Genomic DNA, 17171 nt, shown 5'->3' on the forward strand with positions numbered 1-17171 from the left:
ATATGTATTCACATACTGTATGTATTATATCATCTTTGTATCAAATTACAAAAAAAAAAAACTATTTACCACTTGTGCAAATTACCATTTGACATTCTCTCCTCTGTCTGTAGTTATCAGTCTCACATAATTTTTTCCTTCATCTGAAAGTCTTGATAACACCATCATAGAGTTTTTCTTTTATTATTTCAGCAAATGGGATTGTAAAAAAATTACTTGTCGTTTGGTCCCATTCACTGTGCTCTAAGTTTACCCAACTACGACGACTTCTGCTACTGTGAAACCCGCAAATGTGAAAAGAATCCAATGTTGGTTCACAGAACGTTTTAGTTTCTGGTTCTTTGAATGCCCTCGGATGTTCTGTCTTACGTTTTCTTTTTGTAGATGTAAGTTTTCTAGGATAGGATCATACACATAAGTCCTGCTGAAAAAAACAGCTTAAAAGGCCGATCACAGCGAACGCGCTTTTACGTTCCAAACATGCGAGGCGCAGCAAACTGCTTTTTTTGTTAACAAGAAAAAAGAAGTGTGGTGCGCTATGTATGTTGCTAGGCAATGACTGAATCAGCTGCCTATTGAGTGCAAGTGTTGCTGTTAAAATTGGTATCATTTTATTATTTAATAATATTGTGATATTCAAGATTTGTGAAGTCATACAGCTGCAGATAGCTCAAAACAGTAACCACTAGTCTTTCTTTCAGCTTTAATAGTCTCCATAGTCGTCTTGACAACACAAACACTGCTGTTACCTCAACGGAAACCCTGCCTCTGCCCGCATTTGATTAGGGAAAATGAAAAAGACGTGCTTTTTCTGCTCAGAGTTGACTTTAATCAACTGCGAGCAAAACAGTGTGCAATGGTGAAAATGCAAGGTCCAGTAGGCGGTTCAAACGCAAGGCTTGTAGGGCACATAAGCAGCGCACAAAATGCTTGCTGAAAAAAAGCGTGTTCGGTGTGTTCGGCCCTAGGGCTGCTCGATTTTGGAAAAAAATCATAATCACGATTATTCAAAATGATTATCAGTTGAAATCAAAATTATTAGCGCTCCTAAGAATTTTTGTAAAATAAATATTTCCCAAATGATGTTTAACAGAGCAAGAAATTTTAACAGTATTTCCTATAATATTTTTTCCTCTGGAGAAAGTCTTATTTGTTTTATTTCAGCTAGAATAAAAGCAGGTTTAAATATCTTGAAACCTATTTTAGGTCAATATTATTAGCCCCCTTAAGCCATATATTTTTAATTGTCTGCAGAAGAAACCACTGTTATACAATGACTTGCCTAATTACTCTTATTTTACCCTAATTAAGCATTTGAATCGCCTTTTTGAATCTGAATGATTCTAGTTAAAAAAAAAAGTCTAGTAAAATATTATGTGCTGTCATCATAGCAAAGATCAAAGAAATCAGTTATTAGAAATGAGTTATCAATTCTATTATGTTCAGATGCTCCGCACACACACAGAAGCATGCGGTCTTTCGTGCTTTTAAGAGCAACAAATGTGTACAACTGGAAAGGGGGTGGTATAAGATGCAATAATTGTTTATCTCGATTAATGGTTTTTCATAATCGTTAGAAACCAAAATCGGAATCAGATTTTCGATTAATTGCACAGCCCTAATCGGCCTTTAACCAACTTTAGCTGTTTGGCTGGTTTTAGTTGGTTGATCAGCATGATTTTAGAGAGGTTTTGGCCATTCCAAGCTGGTTTCCAGACATTTCCAGCCTGGTTTAAGCTGGGTTAAGCTGGTTTTAGCTGGTCATCTCCCAGCCTGACTAGCTAAGGCCAGGCTTGGAAATGGCTTGAAATCAGCCTGGAATGGCCAAAACTCCTCCAAAACAAGGCTGGTCGAGCAGCTAAAACCAGCCATCCAGCCCAGACTGGTTTAAGCTGTTTTTTCAGCACGGTTTTAGCTTGTCTTGTTACAAACAAATTAATAAATATTTTAACATGGGAAGGTTTTGGTTGTTCCCACACTGTAATTTACTTAACCAAAAATAACCAACATGAGAATTTAAGAATATGATTTAAAAGTGACCAAATCAGTAAATCGTGTCTACAAAAAAGCAAATAGTGAGTAGTAGCCCTTTCAGCCATTTCAGTAATTCAGCCTGGATCCTTGCAGTTTCCTTTACTATATAACAAGCACAGGAAAACAGAAATCATTTATTTGTTTTTTATTTTATTTTATTACAAACAAAACAAAACAAAAGAGAGAAAGATGCATTATTAACATGTTCCGTTCGGTGTGCCAAATGTTGATCACAACAATGTCACTGACTGTCTGGAATCACACAATGTACACAGTGACTCTTAGCAAGAAAATGCAGAAAATACTGACAACAACAAAAAAAAAACGTTAAAAGACAGAAATGAAAAAAAGGACAGAAAGTGCTTGATTTGACGCAACTCTCCCAAATAAAACCAAGCACTGAAATGAACGATATTTCAGAACTATACTGGGGAACGGGGCAAATAAATTAACATTTTAACTCATGATCTGTCTTGAGTTGAGGCCTAGCTAGGTATAGTGCAACCGCAGCCATATACAGAGTTCACATCTGCTCATTAACGCTTTACAGCTGTATTACCATTTAAGGCGGTAACATTACAAGGCTTTACTTTTGTAGGAGCCAAAGAAACATTGCAGAAGGAATTTCAATTGCAGATTTGAATATATGCATTCATATGTTTTCAATTTCCTGGTTACATGTGATCCACTGCATACAGGTTATTTGTTTGCAAGCCCCGAATCTACTGTAGATATAAGCGAAGTCTGTAGGATAGCGATGATATCGATTATTCCCAAGTCCTTTCGACCCCTTTGTGGAATATTCTTTTACAAGAGGTCCGATATAGAGAAATGTGATGGACCAAACATACAATGCGTCAATGTTTCGACTGTTTTTTATTATTATTATTATTTTCATTTGGTAGAAGCTTCGCAAATGTAACATCAAGGACAACATCAAGAGCAACAACAATAATCTTAGTTGTAATAACAAGGATTAAAAACAGGAGAACACAATGAAACCGAGTTTAAATACGCAAACGATATCAAAGAGCTCGTAAAAACAAGTAGAAATTTGAATAAAGGATAGGAGTGAGATGTGAGCAATTGGTTTGAATGAGAAAGGTGAGGATGAAGTGATGAGAGAGAATGAAGTGTAGAACTGCTGAACGTGCTTCGATAACACTTGGGGAGGTACGAAGATGCTTTTGAACCCTCTTCACCCCACTGTAACACTAGATTAAGGGTCAATACTTTAAAAAAGGCAGGGAACTTTACATTTCAATGCTCGATATCCCAATATAAGGCGAAATAAACTTCATTACATACTGTCTTTTTAGCGCAAGACAATACTGCAGCCAATACTGATTGAATTGAACATAATACATTACTTCTTTACTGTCGTGGTAGGTCATAAATTTTACCTCGTTTTTTTTTTTTCTCAAAGTTGGCCAGGGTAATGTTTAATACCCCCCCCCCCCCCCCATATTTTTTACAGTAAAATACATATATATCCTCCCAAACTAAATCACCACCATGCTGAAAGCCCACATTCTTAAAGGGCCAGTTCACCTAAAATGAAATTTCAGCCATCATTCACTCAATGTCATTCCACACATGGTTGACTTTCACACAAAATATATTCTATGTGTTTTTTGACCATTAAATGAACATCAATGGGATGCAACAATGCCCATTATATTCATTGTGTAGATACATTCATTATACAGACAAAACATGTAATAAATTAGAGTTTTTTTTTCTTCCGTTGAACACATTTTGAAGAATGCTACAGTATAGCCATTCATTTTCACAGTAGGAGGAAAACACAATGAAAATCAATGGCTATATGTTGATAGTTTAGTAGTTGCGAGCGTTCTTCAATTCTCAACAGAACAAGGGAAGATTTGGAAGAACTTGAGGATGGCTAAATGATGACAGGAATCTTTTAGGCTGAACACTCCCTTTAAGAAGACTGCTTGAAGCTTGTTTATGGGACATGGCAGCTCCGAAACAGTCACGCTAGCTTGCGATGAGGGATTTCTTGAAAGATTGCACTATGCAAGAGCGGGCACAGGCGTTTTCTCTTGACTGAACCGTGGACTGCGAGATGCATGCTGTTGGAAAACAAATCACTGCGGGTGATATGAAGCTCTTCCACATACATGCAGCTTCATGTCTGTGTCGTGGGGCACTAGTGAGGGCACGGGACTTCAGATGAGCATGAGCGTGTGGATTCCTCTGAAATGTGAGGCTGATAGTTATGAGAGGAAAGGAAATCAAATATTTTGTATGTGTGCATGTGTGTGTGTATGTGCACATAGGTGTTCGAGAGGAAATAACCAAAGGGCGAGCTGAAGCTCTGCGTAGCTGTTTGTGAAAGTGCTGCCGTGATACTGAGGGTAGTCTGTTCATTCGTCAAACTGCAGGTGCATATGTGTGTGTGTGTGTGTGTGTGTGTTCAGGAATAGTTGTGTTTGTGTTTGCATGCAAATGTCCTTTGACTGAGTCAGCATGTGTGTGTGTGTGTGTTTGTGTGTGTGAGTTGCTGAATTCAGTCATCGATGCAGATCACCTCCCCACTGCGCTGTTCCCTCCGTGCCATCAGGAGCTCGGCCTCCCTCTCTTTCTTCACCGACATGGGCGGCCCGTTCAACACTGTAGGGAAAAATGCAAACACATCCAGTTGAAGTCAAAGTTATTAGTCCTTCTGTTTATTTTGCTTATTTATTTTTAAATATTTTCCCAGTGATGTTTAACAGAGCAAAGAATTTTTCAGTTTTTCTGAGAATGTTTTTTTCCTTATGGAGAAAGTCTTATTTGTTTTATTTCAGTTAGAATAAAAGCAGTTTAAATGTTTTTTAAAAACATTTTTAAGGTCAATATTATTAGCCCCCTTAAGCCATTTTTTTCTGATTGTTTACAGCAGTGGCCATGGACCAGTACCTGTACATCATACCTGCCAACACTCCTGTTTTTCTCGGGAGTATTCCGTATTTTTGACCCATCTCCCGCCCAGAGGTTGCGATAGACTTTCTCATTGTCCGTCATTTTGATGGAGAGGGTTGTAAAAATTCCGTCATAACCTATTATTGATCGTTATTTTCATTTGCAGACTTTCTAATCGCTTTTTTCATTCATATTTTAATAATGAACATGCATGACAAGCATATAGGCTAAATTATTCATTTGTTTATTTGACAAATGAACAAAAATTTCTATCTGCCTTAACTCATATCTTCCTCCTGCGTCGACCTGAACTGGGTGCTTGCCTGTGCATAATCAAACGCATTAAGGGAGACTGATGCAGAAGCAGTTGTCATTAAATTCTGTGTCTTTGCCTCGGAAAGTCAACTTCTTGTGACCAAAAACCGGAATTAGCGCCACTTCAGCCAGCGTTTTGTAGTTAAGAAACATTTCTCCTAAGGCTGTGATCAGAACAAAGTTTGCTGGATTCTCTGAATGTGGTATTTCCCGATCCTGCAAGCACTCGTTTCACCAGGAAACAATACTACAGCACGCGCTCCTTTTGCACCAGGAGCGCGTCTGTACTGCACCCAATGACTTTAAAAAAACAAAAAAAACAAAAAAAATGCACCCCTCTGCGTTCGGTAGTGCTCACAACGCACTCCAAAGCACCTGACCTCCTTGCTGCCGTTTGATTGGCTCGTAACAGCTGTCGGCGACTGAGGATTTTTGTCTGTTTGTTTTTCATTGTCCACTGCATCTCTTCCTCTTTTTTCACCTTTATTATTAATATCACAACTATTTGGTCGTTTAAAGAAACTTCTCACACTCAGCTGCTGTGACATTTTTGCAACTGTACGCAGCGGTGACAGAGAGGAGACAAAACAAGGTCAATCGCCATCAGCTGGACAGGAGTGGGAATTACAGTTAGCTACAAATTACAATAGATCACCCTCAGCATAATCCATCAAAATGACGGATCACCTTCTGATTTTTCCATCACTGCTAAAAAAAATCTGTCAATGACAGAAAATATTCGGTTAACGCGACCTCTGCTCCTGCCCATCTCCCGTATTGTTCTTTCTCCTGGAAAACTCCCCCACCCCCACCCCCCTCCTCAGCTTTATGGTAAAGTCCTCATGCGCACCGAACCCAACTTTCAGTTTGCGCGCACCTAAATAAAAAAAGCAGTGTTTTCCATATTAAAATGAGTTTTTGCTCTAACCAACACGTAGAATTGATATATTAGAAATGGCTTCTATTTCTTGCAGCTGGACAACAGAAAACCTCAGGTACACCTCATGTGCTTTATTCAGTGTTATGTGCTAATAAAATGAGTTTGAATTCCATTTCACATGACATTTATTGCCATACTACTGAAAGCAGCAGCAGATAGTTCACATCAGATCTTGAAAATAAAATAAACGGTTTTAAATTTGATCTTTAGACACAAAACTAACATATAGTGATTCAGCATGTACATTTAATAATGTTAAAGAGGTTTATGTATTAATTAGATTAGAAAGCCTATCATTTCGTGAATAAGTGCATATTCTGTGCTTCTGAATAGCTGTATTTAAATTTCTGTCATGTTTCATCTGATGCAAACAGTCAAATTGCTTATCACTGCAAATTTCATCATGATGCGTGTTGTTAGCATATGGAGATACAATGTAAGGTGCTCACCTAATGTTTATGTTCGTAATATTTTTATTATTTGCAAATTAATAACCACTTCATGTGGAACTCTGTGTATCTGTGTCTCATTTCGGAGTCTGCTATTGTCCACATGAGCTCGCATTTCGGTCAAGGGCGCATACTTTGAGAGCCTTTCAAAATGAATGAATAAATGAAATATGCGGTTTTCCACCAAGGCAATCCGGAGTGCTGAAATATAATTGGCTAAACTGACATTGGGCAGGTTAAAATAACCAAAACAAAGACAGCCGTTCCAGCACGTAATGCATTTTCAAAGCAGAATATCTGACTTCAGCATTGTTTTTCAGATAAACAAGAATGTTCCCATGGCATATTTCTAAAATATCTGCAAACATATTATGGTATTTTTATGCTTTAACATACATACAAAAACATACATACAGCACCTTTCATTATTTCCGTTTTATTTAATATCTGAGTCTGAATAATGTTTTACTTTGAAGAATCTTTTATTTTGAAAAAAATGCATTCTCTCAGTCACTTGAGTGCCAAAATTTGACCCACAAGCTAGCAAAATAAGTAAGAAACAGCTGTCTTTGAAAGTTTCTTTCTGAAGGACCCATGAATTGACAAGGAATGGATCCTTGTCTATTCCTTCCTTCCATCATTTGTCAATAAATCAGTTGAATCTAGCATGTCTTTGCGAGAAAAAGATAAACTGCTGGAGATCACAAATGACGGTGGCCTTAGGGGCCATTCACATATCATGTCTTTTCCGTGCCAAGTTTGTTATTTCCAAAAGAGGTGCACAGTTTGTGCACGCATATTGGGACCAACGCGCACACGGGGAAATGCGCTTGCACCTTCCAGGCACTCATAGTTTAAAACATCTAAACTTTTCAGATTGCCAAGAGTGCGCTGCGAGTCACATGACTAGAACTGATAATCAGCTTCATAACTTTGCATGAAGGGCTGCATGGTGGTTTAGTGGTGGGCAATGTTGCTTCACCGCAAGAATTGCAGTAAATTACTGTTTCTGTGTGGAGTTTGCATGTTCTCCCCATGTTTGCGTCAGTTTCCGGGTGTTTAATTTTCCCCCACAGTCCTAAAACATGCGATATAGGTGAATTGATTAAACTAAAAGGTCCGTAGTGCATGAGTGTGTATGGGTGTTTCCCAGTAATGGGTTGCAACTGGAAGGGCATCCACTGTGTAAAACATATGCTGGAAAATTTGTGGTGACGTCTGATGACTAAGCCGAAGGTAAATTAATGAATGAATGAAAGACTTTGTATGAAATATACATATTTTAGTAGACTAATTACCACAGACAAACACAGAACACCCAAACACTGCAGTGCTTTTAAATTTTCTCCAAAAATAAAACTTGTATCAGAGTTAGAGCAACGTTTTGTCAGCTTGTCATCCTTTGAAATTGCTGCTGGTCTCACACGGCAATGATTAAAGTATTCAGTTCTTAGAAATGATTAGATTAGAAATGTGTTGAAGGAATTTCTTCGTTAAACACAAAAATATTCAGGGGGGCTAATCATTCTGATTTCAACTGTACATGCAGGAAGAGTAGTTAATGATCTGAATTAGAATATTTGGTTGAAATCAAAGCAGTTCAAAGTTAAAGCTGACCTTCTAATCTTTATTGCATCACATTTTCCATTTCTCTCTCACTTCCCCTTCCTTCTCACTGGGTTTCTTTCACTGACCATGAATATGCACATTTTGTTTTTCCAGAAAAACCCATGTGTCAATGTTTTCACACAGAAGTCATGATTCATCCACAAGTTTGCGCTTTTGTTATAATTTTGGTTGTTCCTGATTTTTAAATGCAATAAAAAGTCATTACTACGAATGCTGCTATCTAGGGATGCACAGTATTTTTAGAACTTCTTTGGAACAGGCCTACGAATCATTAAAGCTTAATCATAGCCATCAGCCTGGAATGGATAATACTGTCGATAGGCTTTGCCAATAAGATGGCTTGTTGATTATGAGCCTGCAATAAATCAGATGTGTGTAAGGGGTGTTAATGACTAATGACTGACTTGATTTAATGATCACAACTGTAGCCTGTTAAAAAAAAAACACACAAATGTTACATCTTTAAATGAACGACTTTCAAATAAACAGGTATCAGCATAGACTATTGACCAAAATAAGTGGAAAATATGGGCATGTTGATGATTCAAGGCATTAGAAAGAAGGAAAATTCCGTATGTAAAGACTGCAGTGAAGCAGGTATTACTTAATAAAACCCACTGTTTTTCTAATTATCAATCTGGAGCTAGAAAACATCTTTTATTTTGAACGCATTAAATTAATGAATGTATTTCAGCATTATAATAAAGAATAAAATGCTGTTCACACCAGGAATTAAGAATCACAAGTAGAAACTGCTGTGAAAATGTATGTATTTTCTATACGTCAATTAAAATAAGCTAGTGCAAAACGACTGATTCCAACTATGTATTTTTTAATAGTTATTCCAAAATAATGGGGACGGATGTTGGTAAGTTCATGTACTGTATATCACAGACACCAAATGACCTATAACTTTTAATCAAAGAAGATGTACTGTATGCTTGTTATCTAAGCTTTAATGGCAAAGAAAGTCCTTTGTACATGTGTGGCCCTGTATGAGGTGTCTCTGGGAGGTTATAGTGTGCAGTTTTTCAGAGGTAGTGTGTAACAGATCAACCTTTTTTAAAGTTGTCCAATGCAGTAGCGCCTGCTGCCTCACGCCAAAAAGAGCCAGTTTCTACTAATAAGCACAGAGCCATCTCTGTTTAGTCTCATCTTCTGTGCAAACATACAGCAGCATCTTCAAAAAATAAACATGCGACTTTCATTAACAGCAAGTGACCTCTAAAAACTGTTAACACTGCAAAAATGAATTGCCTGAAAAAAACAGCTTCATTAGAGCTTAAAACGTTTTTACGTTCATTAGAATTTTCTATAGGTGCGATTTCAGTTTGAACCCTAATGAAAATGCAGATACTGTCTATTTAGGTTTATTTTTATTATTTTAGTTTTTTGACTTGAAATTTTGAACTCAATTGCAGTATCTTGATCTTTCATTAGCTATGTTTCCATCCAAAGATGTGAATTAAATTTATACTCAAAACTGGATTATCGCATAAAAGTCTTGCAAATAAAGCAGCGTTTCCATCCAACGAGTCAAAGAAAACAAAATCGTCACTTCCTGATTAACTGTCAGTAAAATAAAAAATCTTTTAAAAAAGATGACTGTGTACCTGAAAGTGTAACTACTATAATTCTATATATTTTTTCTGTTATTTTCTGTGTTTTAAATAATAGTGTTATAAGATGTCTCCAATAAACATGCACGAATAAAATGTTTAGCGTCAGTTGACAGAAATGAAAATAATATAAGATACATGTATTTTACGCATGCCTAGCAAGCCACAGAAAGACAAAAATAAACATAAGCCACATTGTGCTCCATTGTGGATCTCCTTTAATGGGTTAACTTGCATACAGTCAGAGTATACTATACACCATACAATAATAATAATACAAAACCTCATCTTCTATAAAGACTTATAAGTGAGGACAACAGTACTGAGCATTTTAGTTCACTAAACACAAGCACATAGTGAGTGTATAGTGTCTGAAATTCTTTAGCTTACTATGCTTGTAGGTGTTGTTCTGCAAACTCACAGTATGACTCAGACAGGCATGATCACTGCAGTTCTATGAGGGGTGTATAAACACAAACAATGTCTAACTTTCCTGCTGGGGATATCCTACAGCACATAACAGTTATTCTAGTGACAGTAAACATGACTACAATTGACCTATGCTGATGTGATGTAAGACAATTGACCTATGGATGAAGAGTGAAGTCACATTTAGCAGTACTTGGTGAAATTTCAGAGGCAAAACTGAAATGAGTGCAAATGAGAAATTGGCGTGATGTCAGTAAAGTTGGCCACACTGTAAAAAGACATTAGTTGACTTGAAGTGAGTAAACCTGTAGCTTTTAAACCATTTAGTTGAATTTACTTTAATTAATAAGTAAGAAAACCTACTGCCTTAAAAGTAAGTAAATGAACTGAATGCATAATTTTAAGTTGTGTCAACAGGGCAACAGGGTGGCTCAGTGGTTAGGTGGTGACCACTGAAATGGAGACTAAGCCAAAGGCAAATGAATAAATGAAGTGGTGTCAATTTAAACTGCAGTTACTAGAGTTTGAGCATGTGAAATTCTGTTGTATGGCACTGTGAAAAGGGGAGATTAAACAAACAAAAAAACATGCAATTGCTTCATAATTAAAATTTCTGTACAGAAATATAGTAAGTACATGTTTTTTTTTAATCATGTGATGCGATTTTGCAGGTCAAAGATCACAAAGTATGAACTTTTTAACGAGTATATATCCAATCACTATGCTCTAAAGTTAGGGGGCGCTTGACCATCATTCACCACTTTAACATGGCGAGCGGCGGTGAAGTTAGGTTGAGGCAATAGTACGAGGAAGCGCCAGCGAAGTGAGGCAACAGTACGAGAAAACGCTGGTGTCTTTTAAATCTGCGGTGTGAGGACATTTCGGTTTTGCCGGTAAGTATAATGCCAATAAAAGAAAAAATGGTAAACAATAAATAACTGTGCAAGCATTGTTTTACACGTCTAACCATGACTGCACATCTGCAGCGCCATCACCCAGCATTTTCCCTGTCTGAAGGCAGGATAGCAGAGAAGGTAATAAAGTCCTCCAAATAGCAACAATCCCAGGCTGAATCTTTCCATAAAACATGCCCAACTGGTTCTGAGAGACACATAAAAATAACAAAAACAGTGCGGGTGTTTATTGCTAAAGATTTGCAGCCTTTTTCGGTGATTGGAGATGCGGGCTTTTGTCATCTTATAAAAGCACTCGATCCGTGTTACAGACTACAGTCTCGCATTTTTCAGCACTGAGATAATTAAGATGGTTTATTCATGTTTACTGAAGTACAAATATGTTTATTTGAAATGGGCAATTTATCTTTATTAACTTCACATGTATGTTTATTTTCAAAGTGTAGGAATGTATGTGTTCCCTAGTTTGTACATGGGCTACCAGCAGCTGTGAGATTTCACTGTTAATTTTTTTTATACAATACACTATGAACTAGTGTACTTTTCTTGGCTTTTAAGTAAAACAAAATGAGTATTGCAATAAATCATTTTTATTTTTTTTCTCATTAACCTCTTACTGTTCCTATTGTCTATAGAATAATAAAAAACACATGTGTCAAGCCATGAGAACCGAACCGAAAACTGTGTCAAAAAACCAAGGTATGTATTGAACCGTGGGCTAACTGTATTGTTGCATCCCTGGTACATATTAATAATAAGCCTGGGTTGGTCTGCCGCATGTACATGAATGCAAGTATATGGGGTGAAAAGTGCAGTGTGACCTCTTTAATCGTTTCAAGTTACAACGTATTTACTCTATTTTTCTAAATAAAGTAACTAATTGCTTTTTACAGTGTGTGTAAATTTGCTACTGTGACTAGATTTTTTGAAAATGACAGCTAAATTTTGCAAATATGACTAAATTATTCTATTCTACTTCATTCTATTAGATTCCATTCTAATATTACAGTATTTAATACCTTTGGTTTAAACAATTACTCCCATTTGAAGTTTCAGGCTACATTCATTCAAAAAGCTCCTGCTGCAATATCAACACTACAGCTGTGCTACTAATACTCTTCTTGCCTTTAAGAGGCCGCATCTCTATTTCCAGACATTTGTCATTTGCTGCTTGCACAATAAGATGAACACAAGTTGACTGACAGCTACCATGATTGCGGACTTGACGTACCTGTTTTGTCTCAGGCCTAAACATGCAGGGCAACGAGGAGCAGTTGCATGATCTTTAAAGCAACAATCCCTCTTGGCTGGCGTTCCTCAAAATTACACAACCAAAGTTTTTCCAAGGACAATAACACCAGAGTCGTTTTGTTGTGCTGCAGGTTTTGGCTGGTGTGCAAGAAAGAAAAAAAAATAAAAACAGAAAAGCGTGCACTGGAACAGGCTAATGCTAACGCTTGAGTTCAATTATCTGATTAAGACTGGCACCGTTTCGTAAACATGCAATAAGAGAAGAAGAATGCATGGCCTTCAGATGGGAACGCGTCTGGAAAAAGCTTGGAATGCGCTGGGGCTCCTTTACAAAGGGGGAAATGCTGAGCTAGAAACCCGCCGGGTGACTTTCATATCTCTGAACGTTGTACTGCATACTCCTGCTGCGCCAGCCAAGGAAAATAATTCATTACTCAGATTCAGATCTCGGAGTGACTTGACTCTCTGCTTCTACAATCAACAACCTTGGAACTATCTGGCTCAGACTGTCTCTCTTTCAGACTGTCTCACTCTCTTTACAGGCTGCTTCAGTAATTCTGTCTCTCTCAGACAACTACTGTCTTTCTCTTCCAAAACGTTTCACTTAGACTGTGTGTTTCTGTCAGACTGGCTTTCCTTGCTGCTTCACTTTCTCAGGTTGACTTTCTTTTTTCTCGCAGGCTGTCTGTCTCTTACGAATACGGCTGCTGCAACAATTGTTAAAATCAATAATAATGAATGAATAAATGGAAATAATCTAAATGTATTATCCAATAAATACACAGAGGACTGAAGGTCAGTGATTACTTTTGAATCATTATTTGTAGTTTGATGTTAAATGGAGATTATGTATAAGATCTTTTACTAGACAACTAAAATTATATATGCATGATTCAAGGTAACCGATCTAAAATTTGGGCCAAAAAATACTTTTATTTTAAAGGGATGCCGTGAATTGATCAAATGTCACCAGCAATGTCACTTACACTGGCAACTAGCTGCAACTCTCACATGGTCGCCCACTGACGCTAAGCAGGGCCGAGCCTGGCCAGTACCTGGATGGGAGACCACATGGAAAAGCTAGATTGCTGCCGGAAGTGGTGTAATGAGACCAGCAGGGGGCGCTCAACCTGCAGTCTGTATGAGTCCTCACGCCCCAGTAAAGTGAAGGGGACGCTATACTGCTCAGTGAGCACCGTCTTTTGGATAAGACATTTAACTGAAGTCCTGACTCTGTGGTCGTTAAAAATACCAGCATGTCATTCGAAAAAGAGTAGGGGTTTATCCCCAGCATCCTGGCCAAATGTCTACTGGCTCCTGTCCATCATGGCCTCCTAACCATCCTCATATGATAATTGGCTTCATCACCACTCTGTCTCCTCTCTACCAATAATAATAATAATTATTATTATTATTAAATGCGACAGTTAAGACATTTATAATGTTATTAATGATTGTTTAAAATTATTCATGTTCTTTAAACAGGTGTAATATTTTGTTTTCAAAAATTTAAAGCTAAACACTGCTTTTCAACATAGATAATAAATGTTTCTTAAGCAATAAATCACCAAAAGAAAAGGCTGATTTTCATGAATAAATATTAAGATTAAATGTAATCTATATTGCTCATGATTTGATGAGAATCCAAGGGAAGATGTTGGAGAACTAACAGATTAATTATCAAAAAAAACCTGTTAGCCAGCCATAATAACTGCTTACTCAGCTGCTGCCTTTCTCATGTTGTCTTTCTTTCAAGCATCAGTCTTTTGCATGCCACTTTCTCTAAACCAAATATTATCTGCCGGCAACAAATGTTGCTGGTGCACACCAGCCTGCCTCAACCAGTCCCTCTACCTCTCAGTAAACCAGAAAAACAAGCAGATATGGCAGCTGGCCTCAATGACCCAGCCTGTCCAAACAACCAGAACACTCATACAATTAATCACTCGCTCTCACACACACACAAGCAAGCAACCCTGAATCTTCACTTGTACAGTATCAACCCATCCGAACATGAACAAACGCACAATTAGCTTCAGATCACTCATAATGCAAGACCATGCGCACACACTCAGCCTCGACAATAAAACACACCACCACGTGGTGGAAAATAAAGAGCTGCTTAAGTGGCTCTCCAGTGTGAGTGTGTGTGCACACGTGGGTGTGTTTGTGCATTTTTGCAGAATGCAGGGAGTTCTCATACAACAGTGGTGTACTGTATAAACGTCCCACCGGGGATTGAATCTGGCTCTTAGACAGTGCAGGAATTTGGTCAGACAGGTTGAGTCGTATGCACACTCAGCACGGAGGTCTTCTGACTCAGACATGATTAATCTTAAAACTGATCCCAGATCAGGCACAGATATATTTCTTTCTGCATCCCCACTCTGGTCAGGTTGCAGATATATATGTCTTCATACAGTATATAAGTGGAGCAGTTTCATGCCACTGTAACATTTCACAGTCCTGTTTTTCGGCATGCAGAGAGTCCACGGCTGGAGGATTTTTCAAGAGGTCCGCAGGAAAAAAAAAGATAGTTCCACTTCACTGTGCCTCAGCTTCAAAGCAGTTTTGATTGGGACAGGCGTTTTAATGACAGAAAGCAAACTTGTGGTATTTTGGAAAAACATCAGTCTTTGGAATCCTTCACTTCTGACATTGGGTGCATGTGAAAGAGAGAAGGATAAATGATAAAGGAGATGCTGTATAAAGGGATGCAGAGAAATAGTGATTTGCGATGGAATTAGGGAGGGAAGGATTCGGGCACTTAAACGAGCACTCTCGCTCCTTCGGCCAAATGAAAAATTAATCTGCTGAGACTTCTCTCGGACCGACAGATGAAAGGGAAGGGAATGGAGGGGGCAAGGGGAGACAGAGTGAGAGTGGAAGGGAGAGAGATAGAAAGAAAGAAGGGAAAAAGCACTGGAAAGAGCAGAAGTGGAAGAAGAGGTCTGTGTTTTTGTCGTCCAAGCGGCTCTTGTTTCAGCTCCCTTTTTCCCTACTTCTTTTTTTTTGTCTATTATTAACCATTTCACCTCTTCTCAAGAAGTCCAGTAGCTCTTCCTAGCTTGCTGCAATATTTTTAGACATTCCCACCTTTGTGTACCCTCCCATCCAATTTATCGGCCCCACACATTCCCACACAGTCCCTTTCTTCTTCGCTTGTTCAGATCAGGGTTTTTTGGGGCGTCCGTTGCGCGGCAGGTTCTCCACAGTGTTGCTGAGGCGATACTTTACAATGATGCTGTGTACGGTGGATTTGGGCATGCGAAGCTCCTGCCCAATTGTCCCTTCCGACTTGCCGTCCTTCCACAGGTCCACTACCCTCTGGCGCTGCAGCACGTCATGCTCCTTGGTCTTCAGGCAGGACGGAGCTTCTGTGGAGGCAGAAAGGGGGCAGACTGTAGACACTGGGGGGGTTGGGAGTGGTCAATGAGTGGCACAAGTATCAGTCCTCAACATTAAAAGAACAAAAACACCCATAACTGTTGGCAGGAGGCTGAAAGAAGGAGCAAAGAATTCATAAAATCCTGCTGTCTCGAATCTCTCGCTTTTACAAAAATCCAGAAAAGTCCTCAAAGTCAGGACATCCACTGACTGCGAGAGCAGTGATGCACTGAACTTTCACAAAGTAAAAAAAGATGTTAGCAGTTCAGGCGGTTTTTGCCAAAGAAATCCGTGTTGACATAATGTGTCTAAAACCTTTTGCTCCGTAAAGTTCATGACATGTAAAACGCTAAGAGTTTAAGTAGCAATGACTTAAAAAAGAAAACAAGACACGCTCGCCAAGGTCTTTATGTCTGACAACTTTAAGAATGATCGAGAGAGATGTAACGGAGTCCGCTAGGATTTCTACCAAAGCAAATCGGTGCTCACACTCCATTTTGTCTCTCTCCTCCCTCTCACTTCTTCCTCTGTCTTTCAGAGAGGTCAGACCGGGTCCAAAAAATGTCCTATTATGGAGTGCGTTAAACAGATCAACACAGCCTGTCCTTCATTTTCTCTGTTCTTTTATATCTCTTTCTTTCTCTCATTTTTTGTTTAGTCTGGCATGCTGTTTTCATCTCTCTCCCTGGCTCAGTTTAAGCTGGGGTCACCGCAGTTGTCTCAATCAGGGACCAGAGGGTTCAAACGGGCCCCAAGCGGGGCATATTTTTAGCCAGGCGAGGGTTCAGCGTGTACAGCCTCAACAAACCCAATCAGCCTCTACACCCACCAGGATCTAAAGTCTGGGGCTATTTCAGTGACTGAAAGCGAGAGGCAGACGGAGAGAAAGCGAATGAGAGTCTAGTTCTGCCTCCAGGGGGGTTAAAAAACCGGCGTAAAAGCACGAGCACATTTGTGTTTCTTTATGGTTTTTTCTTCTTTCTTTTTTTTCACTCTCTTAAAAATATCTGAGTAGCAGAGAAAAAAATGTTCCCTTGGCTGAGTGATTCCTGGCACGGCTAAGGTTCTGGATAACTGTAATGACATTTTCAGAAAAAGCACCATGGCAAGAAAATATGCCTCCCTTAGACACTGTGGTAGAAAGATTGGTATCAGGACAGTCAACGCAGAAATGCTTCAACTCTGTACGAGTAAAAACAGTCGGGACGATGGACGGAGTTTGGCCTCTTACAGAATAAACAGAAAACGGCAAACAAATACAACTACATTTATTCTT

General features: G+C 38.6%; 1 protein-coding gene across 4 annotated transcripts in view; it reads right to left on the reverse strand.

The window, feature by feature from the left end:
• Positions 1 to 2164: 2164 nt before the first annotated feature.
• Positions 2165 to 17171, reverse strand: part of chd3 (chromodomain helicase DNA binding protein 3) — a 100180-nt gene continuing 85173 nt past the window's right edge. For 2 of the 4 annotated variants that reach the window (XM_087260912.1, XM_087260911.1), the window contains exon 40: positions 2165 to 4671. In XM_087260912.1, the coding sequence (XP_087117038.1) occupies positions 4568 to 4671 (104 nt within the window). In that variant the 3' untranslated portion in view covers positions 2165 to 4567. Of the gene's footprint in view, positions 4672 to 10115; positions 15886 to 17171 lie in introns of those variants that run through there. The other 2 variants (XM_087260910.1, XM_087260909.1) reach the window with 1 other exon arrangement.

The sequence above is a fragment of the Danio rerio genome, chromosome 7, assembly GCF_052040795.2.
Source record: "Danio rerio strain M-AB ecotype USA chromosome 7, GRCz13ab, whole genome shotgun sequence".
Classification (NCBI taxonomy): domain Eukaryota; kingdom Metazoa; phylum Chordata; class Actinopteri; order Cypriniformes; family Danionidae; genus Danio; species Danio rerio.